Here is a 19,014-nt window from a genome sequence, read left to right on the forward strand (position 1 = left end):
TCTTATTTTGGCTGTATAATTTTATCTTTAAGCTTCATTATACCAGGTGAAACTTAACCCTTGCTAGTAGAAAGTCAGTATTTGTAAACCACTGGTACAGTGGGTCCAACCATTTGCCCTGAAACAATCAAAATGTGGCTTTGGTATCCCAGGAGCTGCTGAGTGTTCCAGCTGTGAACTTGGCATGAGCAAGGCTTTGATTGCCAGCCTAATATCTTAGCCCACATGAAAGGTTTGTGACTCAATTACTGCCTACTCTTTTTAGCTTAAAATGGTGAAGACCCACACATTTTTAAAATGTGGGAGCAAATTACTCTGTATTTCAACTCTCACAAACACATGGTTGTGACAAGGTTTGTCACAGAAGTGAGTTGGGCCAACTAATAAATAAAAATAGGTAAGTTTTAAGGAATATAAATCATTGTTTGAGTCTTATTTATGACCACAAGTGCCTCTTGCTACAGTGGCTTGCTGCTGGTGCGTCCTGGTGCTCCTCAGCCTGCAGCAGAGGAAGAAGAGGCATTTCCCAGGCCGCAGCGCTGCCGCAGCAGCAGTGTGCTGCGCTGAGTGCAAGAGGAGAGTGCCACCCCCTGGGTAGCCAGCACGGGCGATGCTGCAGGGAATGCATACTGCCAATGGGCAGGTGCTGGCTTTGGGATAGCTTGACCCAGGTTGGACTTTGGTTGACAGAGTCCTCAGCCCATCCTGCCTGCTAGATGGGGCCAAGGGAGGGTTTGTCTGAAAACTACCTCACCTTCTACCTGCCTGACCAGGACTGCTTTGGGAGCAGCCCAAATACACCTCTGCTTCCCTTGCAGACATTGTCTTCTATCCGTCACATTAGGTACTCTCAGAAATCCACCTCTACTATTTGCTTAATTCTTTTAGAGTGCTGTCTTTACACCCATCGAGATGCCTGATTCTTGTGCTCAAGCCCCTGCATGTCTCTTGTCCCTCTTCAGCCCTATCTTCTCCCTCAGCTTGAAATGGTTCCACACATGCCAAGTCCAGGAGAGACCACGAACGTGAAAAGACTATTTTTAAGATCCACTCAGGATGGGTAGGTTTCTAAACACACAAACTGCTTCTGCCCCTGAAGGAGAACACCAAATAGCTCTCAAAGCAAAAAGGAGTGGTTTTGAGGTTGCCCAAAATGCTAAAAAAGACATGTGTTGAGGAAAACGCAAATCCTATCCTTCACACCTGCCTGCAGACACAAGTAAGACACCTCTTGTGCACCATTTGATATTTGTGAAGGCTACAGTAGAAACTATGCTTAGGTCAAAGCTTTCCTTAAGTCAGAGAAAAGCCACTTCCAGCCTCTACAGTATGAATGTGTGAGCACTGGAAGCCAAAGCCTGGGGACACCTTTAACTTGGGTGCCCAGGCAGGATTTGCAAGGGAACAGAATGCCAAGTACCTGTTCTAGGAAGAGAGACGATGGGGAATGGGATTTCTTTAGCATTCCCGCAAAGCTACCACAAGGCAATGCCAAGTTTGTCTCCTATGTTCTTAAAGCCAAGTTAATTCTTTTGTATTTCAGGTGTGCAACAGCTGCATTTTCCCTTGGAACAAGGTTTATTAACTCTGACTGGTTAAGAAAACCTAGTCAGTGTCCTCTGAAACCAGAGCAATGTCTTCTAGGCTTGCTGTCCACCTGAGGCCTTGACTAAGATCTTCTCCTGACATGCTTCCGCTCGGAGCTTACCGAAAGGTAACATGGAAAACAAGTTATTAGTGGTATTGTAGTTCAGGAGTGATGGATTGGTCTTAAAGGAGAAATATCTTAATTTTCTTCTTACAAAATGACACAATTAATTATTTGCAAACGGACTTTATTAAAGTTGCTGTAGAACCACTCCTGCCCTAGCACACATACCAAACCATTTAATCATTTTCTGTACTAGCAGAAACTCATCTTTTGTCTGTAGGAAAATTGCTTTTCAAGGGACACCAATTTAAAAAAAAATATGCAGCTGAACAGCTGCTCATTTCTTCCTCTCTATTATCTTGGCCACCACTGAAGTATATGAGAGTTCCAAGAACTCTTATAGGGAAAAACAGGAGAGTTCTATTTTAGATTAAAAAACACTTGGGTTTTTGGAGAGCCTTCCCCAGTGACCTCGTAAAAGCACCACCCAGTAATAATACAATAGGTAGATCTACTCCTGCCTTTGGAGAGGAGCTCTCTTTAAAGCCTGACTAATGCATTAGAAAGGATTATAAGATTAATGAGCTCCTAAATGGTAGAGACCCACTTCTAGAAGATGCCCAGTAACTGTTTATTTCAAGGATAGTAATGCTGCAGTGAAAATGAACAACGCTTTCATCAGCCTTGGAGTTAGTACATCCAGAGATGCACAGAAGGTTTGACAGCTCCCTGGACACCCACTCAGGAAATCCACAAATATTTTGGTACAAGCAAATTCTCTATTAAATTAATTAGCTTTATGAATGAAAAAGTTCAGGTTAAGATGAGGACATTGCTTTCACGTTTCTCCTTAGGCAGTCACCACTCATGAAATGATCTTCACCTCAGGCTTGGACTCTTCCAGTGCTCTCAGTTCATCATCCACTTCAGCACTCCACAAAATGTCGTACAAACTAAGCCAAACAGAAAGGTAAGCTGGTTTAGTGAGCATTCTTCATTAAGGAAAGAGAAAGATGCACAAATGGCCAGTATGGGAAGATCAGATAACAGGAAGGGTCCCATCTAGGTCTGAGAGACTGGCCCAACAGCCAGAAACATGCCTTACAAGATAGGACCATATTACTCCCTCCCCAGCACCACCTCCTCCTTGTTCATGGGCCCCATGGACCAAAGCAAATCAAACCACTGTGGTCACATCACTTGGAAGGGACAAGATGTGTTTTGCAACATGCAGATGGCATCTGACCCTCCACCCCCTCCCTGGGCCACTAGTTGCCCTCGAGAGCAATTCCCAGAGAGCCGGTGCTTGGGTCCCCTGCCCGCAGGTCGCTGGAGCTCACTGCCTGCCAGGGGGAACACAAGCAGGACCACAAACACCTCTCACATTAACTGCTGCACGTTGCAGCTGGGGTTCCTCAAGGCTTCGCAGATCTTCCTGATGCCTTCATCTTCCAGCGGGTTGTAGCTCAGGTCCAGCTCGGTAAGGCACTGCTTGGTAGCCATGACAGTGGCGAGGGTTGCGCAGCAGGCTGACGTGACATCGCAGTTACCCAGCCTGCAGAGAGGGGAGGGAGAGCTGCAGTGAGCAATGGCTCCAGAGACCAGCCCACTTCCGGGCAGTAGGCACAGACATCCCTAGCAAGGACCACAGATCCCTGTTAGGCATCCTTGAGGCATCAGCAGGGCTGGTCCGTGGTCTTCCCACAGAGACAGCTGTCCTCATCGTGACTGCTGAACACCTGAAAGTTCTCCCTAAAGCTCAAAGGTATGTGGCTTCAGTTGTAGAAGGACCCTTAAGAAGATATTCTCAACTTCTGTTCAGCCTGGAGATGAGAAGGCTCCGGGGAGACCTTATAACAGTCTTCCAATACCTAAAAGGGGCCTGCAAGAAATCTGGAGAGGGGCTTTCTAAAAGGGCATGCAGGAATAGGACAAGGGTGAATGGCTTTAAGCTGAAAGAGGGGAGATTTAGATCAGATATAATGAAGAAGGTCTTCGGTATGAGGGTGGTGAGGCACTGGAACAGGCTGTCTAGAGAAGCTGTGGATGCCCCATCCCTGGAAGCGTTCAAGGCCAGGCTGGAGGGGGCTTTGAGCAACCTGCTCTAGTGGAAGGTGTCCCTGCCTGTGGCAGGGGAGGTTGGAACTGGATGAGCTTTAAGGTCCCTTCCAACCCAAACCATTCTATACGATTCTGTGAACTCCAACATCACGCATAATCTTCTCTTTGGTTTAAAATGATCATAAATTGTCTCTAAAATTTATTCCTTGAAACTTGCAACCATATCTCTAAAAAGGGCAACTGAGGCCTCTCAGCTGAGAAACAAGTAGCTTTAACTGGTCATCAAACACATCTTTTTGGGCAGAGACTTCAAGTATTACTGATGTTATCTCCTGCTCAACTCACTCACTGTGAGCTTCAGGCATTGCAGCACAGCTCCAGCTTCTGCCGAATGATGTGCCCCGAGCACCATGCAGGCCACAGCCACACCAGTCCAGAGCTCAGTGCCCACCTGGGAAGGGAACAGGCAGATGGAGAAGGCAAGTCCCACCACAGGGCTGGAGAGGATGCTCCAGATGGCCTTCTGCTCCTACTGGTGAGGCTGGAGCAGTAGTTATGCTGGCACCCATAGAGACTATGGAAAGCAAGAGGCAATTGGTGAATTCAGGCAGGCTTTGCACTGTGACTGGCAGGCACGAGAATTAATGTGCCAGACCTGGACCAGCAGCTCTTCCTTCTCAGTGTTACATCTGAGAGAGGTCCTGTGAGTGAGTTCAGAGAAGGGCACAGGAAGCTCTACAGTGAGCAATTCACAGAACAAAGCAAGATCCCTCCTGCCTCCCCACCCTTTGCTTTAGATCCTGAAGGTACAGGAAAAAAAATACTATGCTACCACCTATTGCTACCTTCCTCTCTCTACATGCTGTTCTTGGAAGGGTAACACACCAAGAGAGAAGGTGACTTCTGAGGGTGCACCTTACCACAGGGACTGGATGTTGCAGTTGGGGTGCAGCAGCCCTTCACACATGAGTTCAACACCTGCATCTCCCAACTTGTTCTCACCCATGTGCAGTACTTTCAAGTGCTTGTTCACGCTGAGAGCAGAGCCGACGGCCTTACAGCAAGCAGTCGTGAGCCCACACTCCCTAACCCTGCAAGGCAAAAGTGACATGAGATCTAAATGGGGGACCTAGAGAATATCAAGCACCATTCACTTCTTCAAATTTGCTTCATAGGAGCCCAGACAGTGGGAACAGAGGAACCAGAGTCTTTCTACAATCACTGTACTCTCAATCCCCCATCAGCTCAATCCTTTCTAAACAGCACCTCTCCCACTCTACATTTGGGATATCTGTCTCAGAGCATGCATCTAGGAAAGGCACCTGCCCATAAAGCACAGGAATGATCAGAGATTAAGCGTGCTGTTCTTACAGTTGCTCTTAGCTCCACTGTGCATTCCTGAGGCACCATATCAACTTCCAGGCCACCAGGGCAGGGAAAGAACCCAGCTGGGGCAGGAGCTGAAATTGCAGTGTAGGAATGTTGAAGTGCTGCTTGTTCAAGTTCTAGGTGAAAGAACTATTTTCCCCTCCTGGCCACGTGATATCACACCATACCAGTATAAAAGGCAATGCTGTCAGCAGAGAGGATGCTGAGAATGGTTTACGTCTTTAAAACCTTTTGGCTCATCAATGAGACAGCTTGAATCCAGTGGAGGACCTGAGATATCTGATCAAAGTACTCAACTTGCTATTACATGAGGCCTTTCAAACTTCAAAAGTCTCTTAGCTGCCATTTGTTGCAGTGTAAAATATATTAGCCAGAAGCTCCACAAGTGATGCTTGATCTCCTATTGCTTACAACAGGATGAGTATGGGGCAGATCTTCCCCACAGACGAGTTTAGAAATACAAATCCCTTCAGCTCTCTAAGTCTAAATCCTTTAGGTAACAACTGGCGCAAATTGTGTGTGGAGCCCATTGCAACTGAGGATCTATCTGGTGGGCATTACTTCACCTACATCTTTCTTGTCTCCAAAGGCAGCGGGTATGTGAAACTTGACAGCAGCTCACCATAGCTCCTGGAGTTTAGATCTGGGATCCTTGAGCGCCTGACACAGCATTTCCATCCCTGAGTCTCTCAGGTTGTTGTCTATCAGGCTGATCTCTGTGAGGCTCTCTTTTGTACTGATGAGTCTGGAGAGATCTTTACAGCTAGCACTTGTGAGATCACAGTCCCATAACCTGCAGGGAAAAACAAAACAGTATTTCTCCCCAAAAGATTGACTTAAGAATAGAAAACAGAGTCCTATTTTAGTATTCGGAATTTCTGGTTACATCATGTCATTTTCTTCTATCCTTTACAAAACCTATTCCTGCTTCATACCACCCAGCTTTCTCCTTACATTCTACCTGTTGCTCCAAAAGCTCACAAGAAAGAAATAGGGATATGCGATTCTAGCAGCCAGATATCTCGACAGGAAGCCAAGACAACGCCATCACCAATTTCAATTCACCCTCTCCCTAGAGTTTGTTCCAAGTGATTCCAGTGCGGTTCTGCTCCTACATGTTGTCCTCCACCCAGTTTTGAGAACTAATTTGCAGTAGAGACATTCTTGTTTCACTAGGGGGTGTAACTGAGAAACTTTCTGCTCAGGAGCAAACCAGCCGCACCACGTAGATCGCTTAGAGGCCGCAAGAGGGATTTCAGTAACCTCTGCCTATCCTTACCATAGCTTCTGGATTCTGCAGTTAGGATGCATCAGTCCCTGGCACAGCAGAGCCAAACCGGAGTCCCCGATCTTGTTATCCCCCACAGAGAGATCTATCAGTGATGACTTGCTACTGAGAACAGCGCTGATCTCCCGACAGCTATTGCTGGTTATGCCACAGTTCTCCAGGCTGCAGGAAAAAAGCACAGTTGGAGTTGCTGTTCCAGACCCACGGTGTTAGATACACCCCAACACCCCCAGTTCAGAACGAGGAGGGTCTGTGGGCTGGTTCCTTGCTGGACACTGCTAGAGCCTGCAGGACTCAGATACAGGTATCCTAGATGGGGTCTGAGTGAGGCAACACACCACTGCTGCACTCCACCAGGCTGCAAGGCACTTTGATTCACCCATTCACATCCATTAATGCAAGGATCAGTTTTGCCAGACTGTCCCTTTGTATTCATTGTCCTTTTTAAGATGCACTTTGGCTGTATCACACAGTGAGTACCTGGCTCCCAACCCCTGCTGAAGCACAGGGACGAGATAAAACGAATCATGCTTCTCCCCTAAACCCCCTCACGGGCTTTAACCCAGATACGAGGCCAAATCCAGCATCTCTGTCTTGAAGCAAAAAGGGGAGCTGAATATATATACTCAGCTGGCTGGTAATTCAGGGGTAAGAACTGGAGCCACTGAGGGCGGTTGCTCCTCTGCTCTGAGATACTGACTAACAGTCACCCCTTGTAATTGTAGGTTTAACCTGGGGTACATGCTCACACTGTGCCAACAGGCATAAGAGTAAGTTCAGAATCCCATGCTATGAAAAAAAAGGACAAAAAATACCCAAAATGAAAGCCCCAGACATTTGCTTCCAGTTTCCAACTACAGAAATCTGAGCCAGCAAAAAAAATTGCCCTGAATTTCAAGCATTCCTGACAATAATTTTTCCTGTCTTAGGGGAGGTATGACTACCAGCAGGACTAGTTGCAGCTAGAGACGGCCAGCTTTTCCTTACTGTAGTAACTCTAGGTTGCAGCTTGCCTCCACCAGCCCCCGGCACAGCTGCTTTACTGCTGTATCTCCCAGCGTGTTGTTACTCAGGCTGAGCTCCTTCAGGGTGGGCTTGCTTTGCAGAGCGGCATTGAGAGCTTCCACGATATCAGCTGTGAGTTCACAATACTCCAGCCTGCAAGAAGAAAAGAAGTCCAGAGGTAAAACAATCATCTTCACCATGTCCTGCTACCCGCAAGGCATCAGCTGGGCAAAGTATGTGTTAGCCAGGGCAGAAAACATGCCACCATGATCGGAGAACAGGCAACATGTGGAAACAGAGGTAACCGTAAAGAGTTTTTAACAGCACCTCCCTGTTCATTTCAGGACGCATTAATTCCTAAACTAGACCCCAGGGACCCTAGCAAGGCTAATTAACTACCCCATTTTTACAGTAGTCGTCTGTTATACCAATGCACAGGCTGCCTTGGAACGCACGACTGAGTTTTTCATTGCAACACATCACTTTCCATACAGCCTTCCTCATACATCACCATCAAGCCTTCCCAGGAAGACCTGGGGGCTGCAAATAGGCTTGGATCCTGCTGAGACATAAAACAAGGACCAAGCGCAGCAGAACCAGACCTTCCCTGGCTGTCTGAGAGGTCCTGTATGAACAGCCACCACTGCCAGGAGTGCTAAACAAAGCCTATGGGAATAGACACCCAGCTCTTACAAACCCACAAGACCTACCAGCATGAATAAACATTACACAATTTCAGACAAAATAGGAAGAAATCCGTATCTGGCAACAAAACTCCTGCTTGTCTCAAGGGAAAGACAAGCATGATCTGTCTGATGATCAAAAAAACCCAGTGACTACTTACTGCAGCTTCTGCAGCTTACAGTTGGGGTTCATCATCCCTTGACACAGCACCTTCACTCCAGCAGTCCCCAGTTTGTTATCACCTACGTGCAGCTCTGTCAGGGACGGCTGTGCACCAAGGACGGAGCGGAGTGTCTCACAGCTGGCACTGGTCAGATTGCAGTTTTGCAGCCTGAAGGAGAGAGGCAACCAGGGTGAGGGAAATGCACTCCCGGAATTACGGAGGCTCTTCTCAGAGAGGTGCATGTGCTGAGGTTTGAGCTTGGGAAGGACTCCATGGCACTGACAGTGCCTAATCCTCTAGAAAGGCGGTATGTCCAGGTTAGTCCTGCTGTTTTACAGATGTGTCAAAATATGTGATCAGCTATTATTATACCTGTAGCTCCCATGCTTCCTCCAGTGTAATTACTCATATAGCACCTCTAGCAGAAGAAGGATCCACCCTACATTAAGTAGCACTGCAATTGCTTTATAGAAGCGTTTTAATCATCATGAGGCTTATCCCAGAAAGAGGGCAATGGCGTCTTATGATCTCTTGTCACCTCTGGAAATATGATCCAGAGTAGCTAAAAGTAAAAATCTCATCCAACTTGGCTTAAATCTGGGTATCATTAGAATTTGAATGGTATACTACAAGAAGGATCTATGAAGCTGATACTTCAGCACTCAGGCTGGGAGAAGCAACATAGAGACCACACTGGTATTGCTATGGGATGTTTAGAGTTATCAGACAAGACTTTATGGCAATGGAGAGGTGTTCTGCATGTAGCACTAAATTTGACTTGGGTTTGGTTGTTCTTTTATTCCTTAAGGCACCTTACCAGAACTCCAAAAATGGACAATTATGTTTCTACAGAACTGAAACAGCCTAATCCAGGCTGTTACTTGAGCATCTGGAGAAGTCTGAAGCTTAGGACAAACTCTCTGAAAAATTACTTGTGTTAGTCTTCCAGTAGAGAGGATCATGGTTATTTCTTGAAGGCCCATCAGAAAGTTGCAGTTTGACTAGCTTCACTGTCAACTTCCCCTCTATTTGCCAGTGAGTCCTCATTGTCGGGGCACAGGAACTCTGAAGCAGGCATATCAGACCTAAAAGGCAAATTATTTTTACGGGGTAGTGCCATGAAGATCCTAGACCCACCTCAGGATCTAGAGGACTCTGGTATGCTGCAGAAGAGATACAGACAGAGAAGGTAGCATCAATTTGAGAGTCACTGAGGAGCAGGGGCAGCAACCACTGGCTTTGACTAAAGCTCCTGCACCATGGTTGCTGAGGAAAGCCCACTAATGCTATAATGTGGTGCTGGTCTCTCTGCAAAACATGCTGTCTTAAACCAACCTGGCCCTGCCCAACTGAGAGCCAGTGTGGTAGAGAACAGAGAGACTGACAGCTCCTGAAATGCCAAGGCTCATGAGAACATCCTTTTGTTTGGCTCCTAGAGAAAGGAGCGAGCAAACTGGACCAGATCCTAAACACTGTGTTTACAACTGGCAGAAAAGACTCTGAAAAATGCATTTTTGAAAACTTCAGGTATGTGCTAATGGCAGTGGACCCCTCTGTGTTCATCCTTTTGTGTAAACTGGCCTAAACAGATAACCCATTCCTAGGCCTGGGGAAGATCTGCCTCTTCTAAAACAAAGCCTCCAGAAAGCCTTCACTTGGCTGGGAAAACCCTACCTATCCTTCTCTTGGTGCTGGAAGACAAAGGAAGACATACTGATGGCCTGGAGTCTTCCAGTAAACATATCACTTACAGAAAAATACCTGGGTATTTCCAACCATCTGACCTAGGTAACTGCTGAGATGCGTTGGCATGGCTCTTACTACCATCACATACTAGTTTGCTTCATGACTTCACCTGCAGCAGACTGCAAGCATGTTAGAGCAGAACAATCAGCGGGGCTTTACCATAACTTCTGAAGGCTACAGCTTGGCATCAGCAACCCTTTACACAGGTATTCAATGCCTTCATCTCCCAGCTCATTGTTGTTCAGCTTCAGCTCTGTGAGGGACGGATTTGTACTGATGATGGAGGAGAGATCCTCACAATTGTGGCTGGAGAGATTGCAGTCATCCAACCTGAAAGAGAAGGAGAGAAGGCGCATTTTAGTCCTCAGGGTTGCTCTGTTCTCCCTGGCTGAAGCACAGTCTGTGAAAGCAAAGTGAGCAATTTACTCCTCTGCAGCCCCTAGATGCCTCCATAAGTACGTGCATGGCCCGTTGGGTGATGCATGGCGCAAACCTAGACGCACTCTCTCTGCAAGGCTGCAGTACAGCAGGGACTGGACAGCAGCTCCCCAAACCACAGACCTCTCTGCTGTGGAGAAGAGGGCACATGATGCAAGTCATTCCCTTTGGCAGGGCTTCAGCTGGAGGATGCACTTTCATTTAAGTACTGATAGCGACAAACTACCTGGTGTCTGAAGCCTCTAACCAGACGCCATCTTAAAGGTTGTCAGACTAGTTCTGCCCTGAGACCAGCCAAGCTGGGTCTTCAGCCAGCCCCAGAGACACCCATCGGCAGTTTGGTCTCATGTAGGTGAGCTACACCAGCCTGCACTGTCTCTCTCCAGTCTGATTCTTAGTACACAGACTGCGAGTTTGCACTGTGGCAGTGGCTTCTCCCACTGGACATCAGCATTTTCCTAGTTGTGGCTAAATTGAGGGGGGCAGGGAGTTTAATTGAAACGAGTGCCAAGGAAAGGATTGGGGCCCCAGGAAAGCCAGAGAGGTATACAGAGAGGCAGAAAAGACTTGGGGCAAAAGGAAGGTGTCATGAAGAACTCTACAGCCCCAGGCACAGCCACAGCCAGGACTACCAAGACTTGCCTGGTCACTTCTCCTTAGACAACACTATGAAAACTGAGGCTCTAGTAGGATTCTCCTTCCCTCCCTCTGGCAAGAACACTTGGCTCCCTATGGCATCATGTTCAACACCAGTTAACAGTTCCTGACAATACTTTTGAAGGCCAAGTGAAGAATTAAAAGCTGTGGCTTGTGCGTGACTATTAAGTTAACAGTTACTTGACAGCATCTGACCTGCAGCCCTGAGAGTGTGCAACCTAATGAGCACAGACAGATGTCTTCCCTCTCTCAAGGGAAAGGGAGAAAGTGAAAGACAGAATCACAAATGGTAGTCAAATGCTTAGATAACTACATTACCTGGCTGAGTTCTTAGCATGCCTTAGAACAAGGGCAGCATTACTTAATACCAAAGGATGCTTATCTGTAGTTGAAAAACTTTGCAAGAGGGTGGTTCCCCCCCCCATTTAAATTAACTTTCTGGATAAAAATAGGAATAATAACTCCTGTTACTGAGCAATTTCTAAATCACTGGTCAACAGTTCTGCAGCTGAAGAAAACAGGAGAGAAACACAACATTTCTTACTTAGAAGAGATAATATGCAACTAGTTACTACCTGATGGTTTTGCAGGATTTCATTGTGGACAGAAGTTCAGCCCATCTAGATGGGCTCATCTCCTCACACTGGATATCAAGCTCCATTTTGACAGCTGAGATAAGACCTGAAAATAAATTAAAAAAAAAAAAAAATCAAAACTTATTTTTCATTGACTGAGAACCATCAATCTTCTTCAATCCTGCAGCTCTCAGCCATGAGTTACACTGCATAAAGAGGACAGATTGTGTTTTTCCAATACAAGCTGCAAGCACTAGTAGGAGCCAGCAGCACCTGAGTGGTTTTGTCTGGGACTCAGCAAAGCCCTCCCCCGAGAGGCAAAAAGCACACGGATCCTGGAGAAATATAGCAACAGCTTATTATCTGAAGGCTGGTGGTGTGAGAGTAAGATACTCCCCTCTCCAAGGGAGCTTAACCAGAATGAGCTTTTTAGAGGCAGTGGTGCTTCTCATTCACTATTATACTATGGAGCCACACAGCCACTGCGTATTATTACCTGTGTGGCATACCTGACTGGTTATGCGACCTTGAGCTATACTTAAAATTAGGGTATTTCTGAGAGAATAAGGAAGATGAGCCAGAGAACTGCCTGGGCTTGGATTAAAAATCCTGCTGGCCACACATCTGTATGTGAGAGGTGGAACTGAGGCAGATGGGAGAAGTGCTCCTCCATAATCTGACAGCCAAGCTTTGAGAAGTCACTCTGGTTGGGCAAGTCCAAGTTCAGAGAAACTGGTAAGCAAGACTTTTTTTTACTCTGAAGTCAAACTGCATTTCTGAATTGATGTAAACACAGCATCTTGCAGGGCAGCTACAGATCGCTGAGCTCTAGGCTGAGCCTACGAGGGATAATATTAAAGGCAGCGCTACAGTGGGTGACAAAATGCAGTCTCGGTGTCTTGGCTTTGCTAACATGACTCAGACTACAGGGTATTTATGTATTAAAAAAAAATAAAGTCTCCTGAGGTATCACATTGGAATGTGAACAGTAAAAAAAACCCCACCAAGGCGCTACTGACTGCAGTTAATCACTTCTCTTCCCCACCTCAGTCACCGCCTGCTACCATAAAATCAAGGCTATCCCAAACTAGGCCTTTCACAGAGGTGAGCTTGGTATCAGAGCACACATCAGGTTTCATCCACAACAAATCCCACATCCACGTGGGGAGGGGAAGCGCCACAGGAGCAGGGAGGAGCCGAGGACATATTCCTAAAACACATGAAGGAAACCAGGACGCTGAAGGCAGCATCAGCAGAGCTCATGTACATTCTTGGCCTCTCCTCTTTCAAACCCTCAGCAAAACGCTGCTGGGAACCACGGACACATCCTCGGTGGGTTCACAACACATCCCCACGTGTAAAGTGGGTTGAATCACGTGGTGTTTAAAATCAGCGCGGACCCAAACCAGTGCGAACAAGTGAGAGAACAGCGCACAGTGACATCATTCAGCAAACGCGTCCCAGAGGATACAGGAGTTTGCTCTGTGTTTTCCCTGATATACCTCCCTCAGACCAAAAAAGCGTTTGGGGTTTTTCCCCGTCCCGAAGCTCTGCACCTCCCCGCAAGCCGAGCAACGGGTGTCCCGCATCTCCGAGCACGGGCTCGGTCCTACCCGGCGGGCACACCGGCCATCACGGCTGTTCCTGGCCTCTTGCTGCAGGCAGAGCGCTGCCCTCCCTGCTCACAGCGCTTCTCCCCCCGTGTTTCTCGCACCGCAGCTACCACCGGAGCTCCCGCGGGTCTCAGTTCCGATTTCCCTTCCCACAGGCCCTTGCTCCTGCCCTCTCCCGCAGCTCCTGCCGCCGCTCTTCCTGCCCTGCACCGCGCAGCCGCCGCCCGCCCGGTTCCGCCCCGCGGGGCTCGCACGGCAGCGCGGGGCCGAGCGGGGCGGAGCGCAGCGCGGCCGGGCGGTATGCGTCCTCTTCTGCGCTCCTCCTCTCCTCTTTTCCCCTTTCTCTCCTTTTCTTTCTCTCTCCCCTTTTCCATTCCCCCCTCCCTTTTTTCCTGCCGCCTTTGCCATTTCTCTCCCTTTCCCTTCTCTTTTCCTCTTCTTACCTTTAACTTTCTTCCCTTTTTCCTGGCTACTTCTTGCTTCCCGTTCCCGGCTTTCCTCCTATCTTTTCCCCTTTCCCCTCTTTTCCTTTTCCTCCTTTCCCTCTTCCCCTCTTCTTCATCTTCTTCCTCCGTATCCTCTTCCCTCTTTTTCCATTTTCCTCATTTCCTTCTCCCTCTTTTCCTATTTTCACCTTCCCCATTATGTTTTCTTGTGCTTTCCCCACTTCCCTCTTTTTCTTCTCTTCTTTCCTCGTCTTTTCCGTTTTCTCCCTCCTTCCCTCCCTTTTTCTTCCCTCTTTTTCTTCCTTTCCTCCCCTTTATTCCTTCCTTCCCTCTTTCCTGTGCTCTCCCCTTTTCCCTGTTTTCTCTCACTTTCCTTCTTTCTTCTTTTCCGCTTCCCTCTTTTGTTTCTTTTCCACCCTTCTGCCCTCCTTTTTTTCCCTTTCCCTCCTCTTTCCCTATTTCTTCCCTCTTTTTAATCTTCTCCTCCCCCAGTTCCCTCTTTTTTTCCTCTTTTTCCTCCCTTTCCTTTCCCCCCTCCCCTTTTTCCCATCCACCCCTATCTCCCCCCAGAGCAGGAGCACTGGGATATTCAAGAAACAAGACAGGAGAGGGGGAAATCCCTGTAGTGAAGGGATGTGCAAGGGATAGGAGGATCAAATGTTAAATGGGAAGGTGTCCCACCAGGGCTGGCAGGGCAGCCTTTGCCCTGTGCTGGGACCCGGAGTATGATGGGGATGTATGCCCGTCACCCAGGGGAGAGGCAACATGGGGGGAAGTCTTGCCCAGGGGAGACAGGACCCGCCTTGTACTTGTCCGGGGAGGTCAGAAGTGGGAATTATTTGAACTGGGAATAACAACAAAAATACCCATTCCTCAGTGGTCTCCCTGACTTCCAGCTTGCCAGATGGCTCCAGCTCGTAAGGCCTGGGATGCTCCCCATGTCCATCCCTCACCAGTCCTATCCGTGACTCATCTTCTTTCATATTCTGCCTCCCTCATTAGTGCACCACGCTGACGAGCAGACGGGCTGCACCTCACAGTCAAAGGCCTCTCTCTCTTCTAAGCTCTTTGAAACAAAACCAGGAGCGCAATGGAGGACGGGCGCAACGGAGTTTTGCCGCTGCACTGACTGTCCCCCCGCGGCGCCGCGGCACCCCGGCCACCCCAGTGGCCACCAGCTTGCCCGCACACCGGTCCCACATCCCTGCGCCTGGCTGGGGCTGGAAGGCGTTCGTCATCGCCCTGCTGGCTTCCTTCTCCGGCTGCCGGCTACTCCCTGTCTCCCTTTTGTTTCCCAGTACTTTTAGCCCCAGTAACGGCTCGTTCGGACTTTCACAAGACAGAGCAGGTTTTGAAGAGAGAAAAGGAAAGGTTTTGAAGTGCCGAGAGCTCGTACTGAGTTGCCTTCCTTCCTTCCCCCCAAAATCTTAGTGTCTCCCCCAGTTTCTTCTCCCTATGAACACCCCACCCCCTGGTTCACACAACAGTTCAATTAAGCACAACCAGCAGTGCCCCACAAAACAGCCTATGCGGTGCACGGCTTTGAAATCGTTATGTGCTTCTCCTCAGTAAGCAGAAAGGAAAGTTTAGGGAGTTTAAGAGCCCGGTTTTGCTGCTGATACGTACCTCGCTCTTCTCGGCGCTCTGCGGGGAGCGAGGAGGGCAGAGCTGACGCCTTCCTGCTGCCGTTACTACGCAACCTCTGCTGTTGTACACATGGTGCCTGCTAGAGGGAGAACAGTTTTGGGTTGTGATGGCTTTTTTCCTCCCAGGGCAGCTCGTCAGGGGCTCACAGAGCTGCGCTCTGTACGCGGTCGTACCTGGCTTAGTGACAATGTAAATATTGCAAAAAATCTTATGGTGATTAAAGGCAACTATAACTTTGTACCCCTGATCACGTAGCCACTTGCCAGAGTTTAGCCCAGAGGAAGGGAGTAGTTGCCATTGAAGCATCTATCAGAAAATGAGGCCACCGCAGTGTTGAAGTGTGGATAGAGATGCTGGAGTTTGCATAGTTTCTCCATTCGTCAGGCAAGCCCTGTCCTGCCTGGACAGGGAGTGATGCTGAGCAATTACTGCCTCCTGCCACCTCACCCAGGGGTTAACCCCCCCCCAGCAGGGGCTAGGGCATGGGCAGCCCCCTGCTTCTGCACAAGCTGGATGCTCATGCAGCCTGGAAGGATTCCCCGGGCACAGGGTTCCCCTGGTCATGCCTCCCCAAAACTGCCTCTTGGCAGCAAGCAGGGCCCCAGGTCCTACTTCTTCTTCTCTCAAACTCCCAATAGCTCTTCCCCTCCCCAGGGATTACCATGCATCCCTCAAGATGCATCACATGCTAATTGCAGGTCGAGGTAACCCACTTTCTCTGCCCATTCTTAACGATGGAAAGATTAATTAATGTTACCATATACTGCAAATGAGCTGGAGGCAAAAGGCCAGCTCAGATTTTCCCTCTCGCAACTGCTGACTGATAGCCTTTGCTCCACTCCAGGGGGAGCACTGGAGGTTGTCACTCCAATTGCCTTTATTACCCTTCCTTTGAAGGAGATGGGAACAGACCACCAGAAGAGCTCAAGGAGCTGAACCTCACCTTCCTTAGTGCCCAGAAGAGAGTTGAATGCCAGAGGGTGCACCTCTTCTGCATTACCTCCCAGGAAACACAGGGTTGTCCACACAAAGGGGTGTCAACAACAGTCCTTGTGCCCCTGAGTCTGACTTGAAACCTGCTGAACCTCAACCATGAGCTTGGGGGTGGCACAAGCTTCTGGCCTTGGTGCTTGTCAGGATGCTCCCTGGCAGGCAGTTAGGTGGGGTGCTGCAGCTGGTAAAGGGTGTCTCTGCCCTTCTTGCTTAGCATGATGCCCTCAGGAAGGCCACTAGCGAACACTGGCAAAAGGCCATCCCTTGGCCTTAGATGGCCTTACCATCTACCAGGTAATTTGAAATCAGATGCCTGTCATTCAGCCCAACAGCAAAGGTGTCATTTCGCATGCATCCACTGCTGGCACCTCACTGTTCTCAGTTCCTGCTCTGCTGCCAATGTCAGGAGTCTCTAAAGGACAAAGTCTAGTGTTTGTTAGAGGTTTCAGAGTGCTCTATGTCACGTGGAACTTCTGCAGACCTCCTGCCCTGGACAAAGCACCCACTGCACACTGGTCTGTGCTGGTGAAAAACTAGATTTACAAGCCAGGTAGCCATGCCAAGCTGTCATCAGCTTCTATCTCCCTGTTGTCCCTTTGGCTGCCCTCACTCTGGGGACAACAAAAAGCACCTCAGGAAAAATCTATTGCCTTTCCCCAGCAAGCAGGACCAGGCTGTCCTACTCACAGAGACACATGCAGGTCCAGAGGAAACTATGCAGAGTGGGGCTGAGAAAGCCAACAGCAAACATGGGTGAGAAATGCATGTGCGTGTCTTTCCACGGAAACAGTGGAGGGCTCCTGGCATGGAAGATATGTCCATTTGTGCATTTGCACAAACTCAGGTCTGACTCCCCGAGGAGTCTGAGAGTGACATCTGCCCTGTGTTCCCTTCTTTTTTACCACCATTTCCCCATGTCCTTTTTGAGGTCACTCACATTTATCTCCCAATTTTTTTAGGGCCTCCCCCTCCTTTGGCCTTTGTAGCAGGGAGGGAGAGCATGGTGCTGCCTGCCTTGTCCCTTGTGGGCACAGCTGGCATGGACCCAGCAAGGGTAGATCTTGTGTCCTGGGATCTGGGGAAGTTGAGATGTGTTTCTGCATTTAAGATTACTTCATTTTAAACCTAAATTTATGCACATAGCCCTAGAGCAAACTTACAATAGGCTTCTTAAATTAATCTCATCGGTGTAAGTGGAAAGCTTTGCCTTTTCCCCCCTCTAGCAGTTTCCCATTCTGTCCTCTCTGCTCTCATTATGCCTTTGTGCATGTACTTTATTGCAATTAAAGACAATAAAATTCTCAGGGTAGTGACAGATCTTTTGCTAACTTGACCATGCAGTGCCTACCAGCAAATTCATTACATAAGTTCAGCCATGGGGATCAAAGCAGTGAGACATTAGCATATGCCCAGCTCCATTTGGTGCACTGAGAGCCTAGTTTTTAACTCCTACTTGATCCATTGCTGGAAGTAATTTGTTCCTTGAGCTTGTGTGTGACTTGGAGTAAGGCTTTATAGGGGGAGGAAATGCAAAACTTGGGTCATTCCTGAAGAGCCAGTGGGCTGATAAAGTACTAGGGAGCAAAAGCATCTGCGAGCCAAAGTGGAGAACCCAACACTATGGCTCAGGTGATGCCTTGGGAGCAAAATAAAAGAGAAGTCAGGAAACAGATGCTGGTAGCATGTATCTCAGAGCTGCTAGGTGGCCGAGCATTCTTTGAGCTCCTTGGCAAATACAGGCAAATGCTCATCCTGACTTGCATGTATGCATGCACACATATGGATGCTCCATACTGTGCTAGTTCATTATAGATTCCCACAAGAAAGGGAGGAATTTTTAGCTGTTTTGATGTGGTCATCTTGTTCTTGTAAAAGAAAAGCTGGTCTCTTTGTTTCATGCTGGTTTTAATTTTAAAGGGGGCGGGAATCATTATAATGAAATAGTGCTGTGAGTATACGCGTTGTATTTTATCCCTGGGTATAATACAGGCTTCACCATGGGTCTAGTGAAAAAGGGGCCCCAAGAAAATGGGGCTTTCCAGACGTGTTCATCAACCACTGTACTGCACAGACCTGCAGAAAAACTAAGGGGATGGGATTTTTTGCCTAACCCTGCTTCTGCTTCTGCTTCTTCTGCCTCAACTCGTGGCAGTTGTTGCCTGCCAGTCTGCAGAGGGCGATACAGCATCAGTTTGACCAGACTTAGGATCCTCCTTCAGCTTTCCATCATCCCGAGGTTGCTCATGGTCACCAAGATATTGCAGGGGTTGAGGGTCGAGATGAGGCCAAAGCTAGAGGGAAAAATGAAAGGACCAGACCACAGACACAAATTTATTTCAGAATATAGTCTTTTCATGCTGCCAGCATAGCAGCTGTTGAAATAGGAGACTGTGATCTGTGATGGATTTCACTTTCCTGTTAAATCCTGCTGCACAGGAAGACTAGAATTGTTTGTTGAAGCTTTGAAGACCACTGTAGTGACAGCTTGTTATTTTATGAGTTTGTCTGGGACTCAGAAACCTGAGAGAAAATCAGCTTTAAAAGGCAAGAATAAAATCTTCAGGCTAAAAGCCCCCCAACAACCATACACTCATCTGTTTTTCAGTCTTCAGTTTGCATGTTACCATCGGCATTTTCTGGAAAGGACTGGAAGATGTC

General features: G+C 48.2%; 1 protein-coding gene across 4 annotated transcripts; it reads right to left on the reverse strand.

The window, feature by feature from the left end:
• Positions 1-1,818: 1,818 nt before the first annotated feature.
• Positions 1,819-15,599, reverse strand: RNH1 (ribonuclease/angiogenin inhibitor 1). Of its 4 annotated transcripts, none has more exons than XM_030484220.1 (10): positions 13,284-13,307; positions 11,658-11,763; positions 10,147-10,317; positions 8,239-8,409; positions 7,377-7,547; positions 6,381-6,551; positions 5,724-5,894; positions 4,633-4,803; positions 3,036-3,206; positions 1,819-2,604 (listed from the first exon to the last, which is right to left on the reverse strand). In XM_030484220.1, exons 1-10 carry the CDS (start codon positions 13,288-13,290, stop codon positions 2,517-2,519), a joined length of 1,398 nt encoding a protein of 465 aa, XP_030340080.1. In that variant the 5' UTR covers positions 13,291-13,307; the 3' UTR covers positions 1,819-2,516. The 4 variants fall into 4 exon arrangements, with proteins under 4 accessions (XP_030340080.1, XP_030340081.1, XP_030340083.1 ...); XM_030484221.1 differs by lacking the exon at positions 13,284-13,307 and adding an exon at positions 15,343-15,599 and having other exon boundaries at positions 2,259-2,604; XM_030484223.1 differs by having other exon boundaries at positions 2,259-2,604; positions 13,271-13,513.
• Between the last annotated feature and the right edge of the window lie 3,415 nt (positions 15,600-19,014).

The sequence above is a fragment of the Strigops habroptila genome, chromosome 4 (genome assembly GCF_004027225.2).
Source record: "Strigops habroptila isolate Jane chromosome 4, bStrHab1.2.pri, whole genome shotgun sequence".
Lineage (NCBI taxonomy): Eukaryota > Metazoa > Chordata > Aves > Psittaciformes > Psittacidae > Strigops > Strigops habroptila.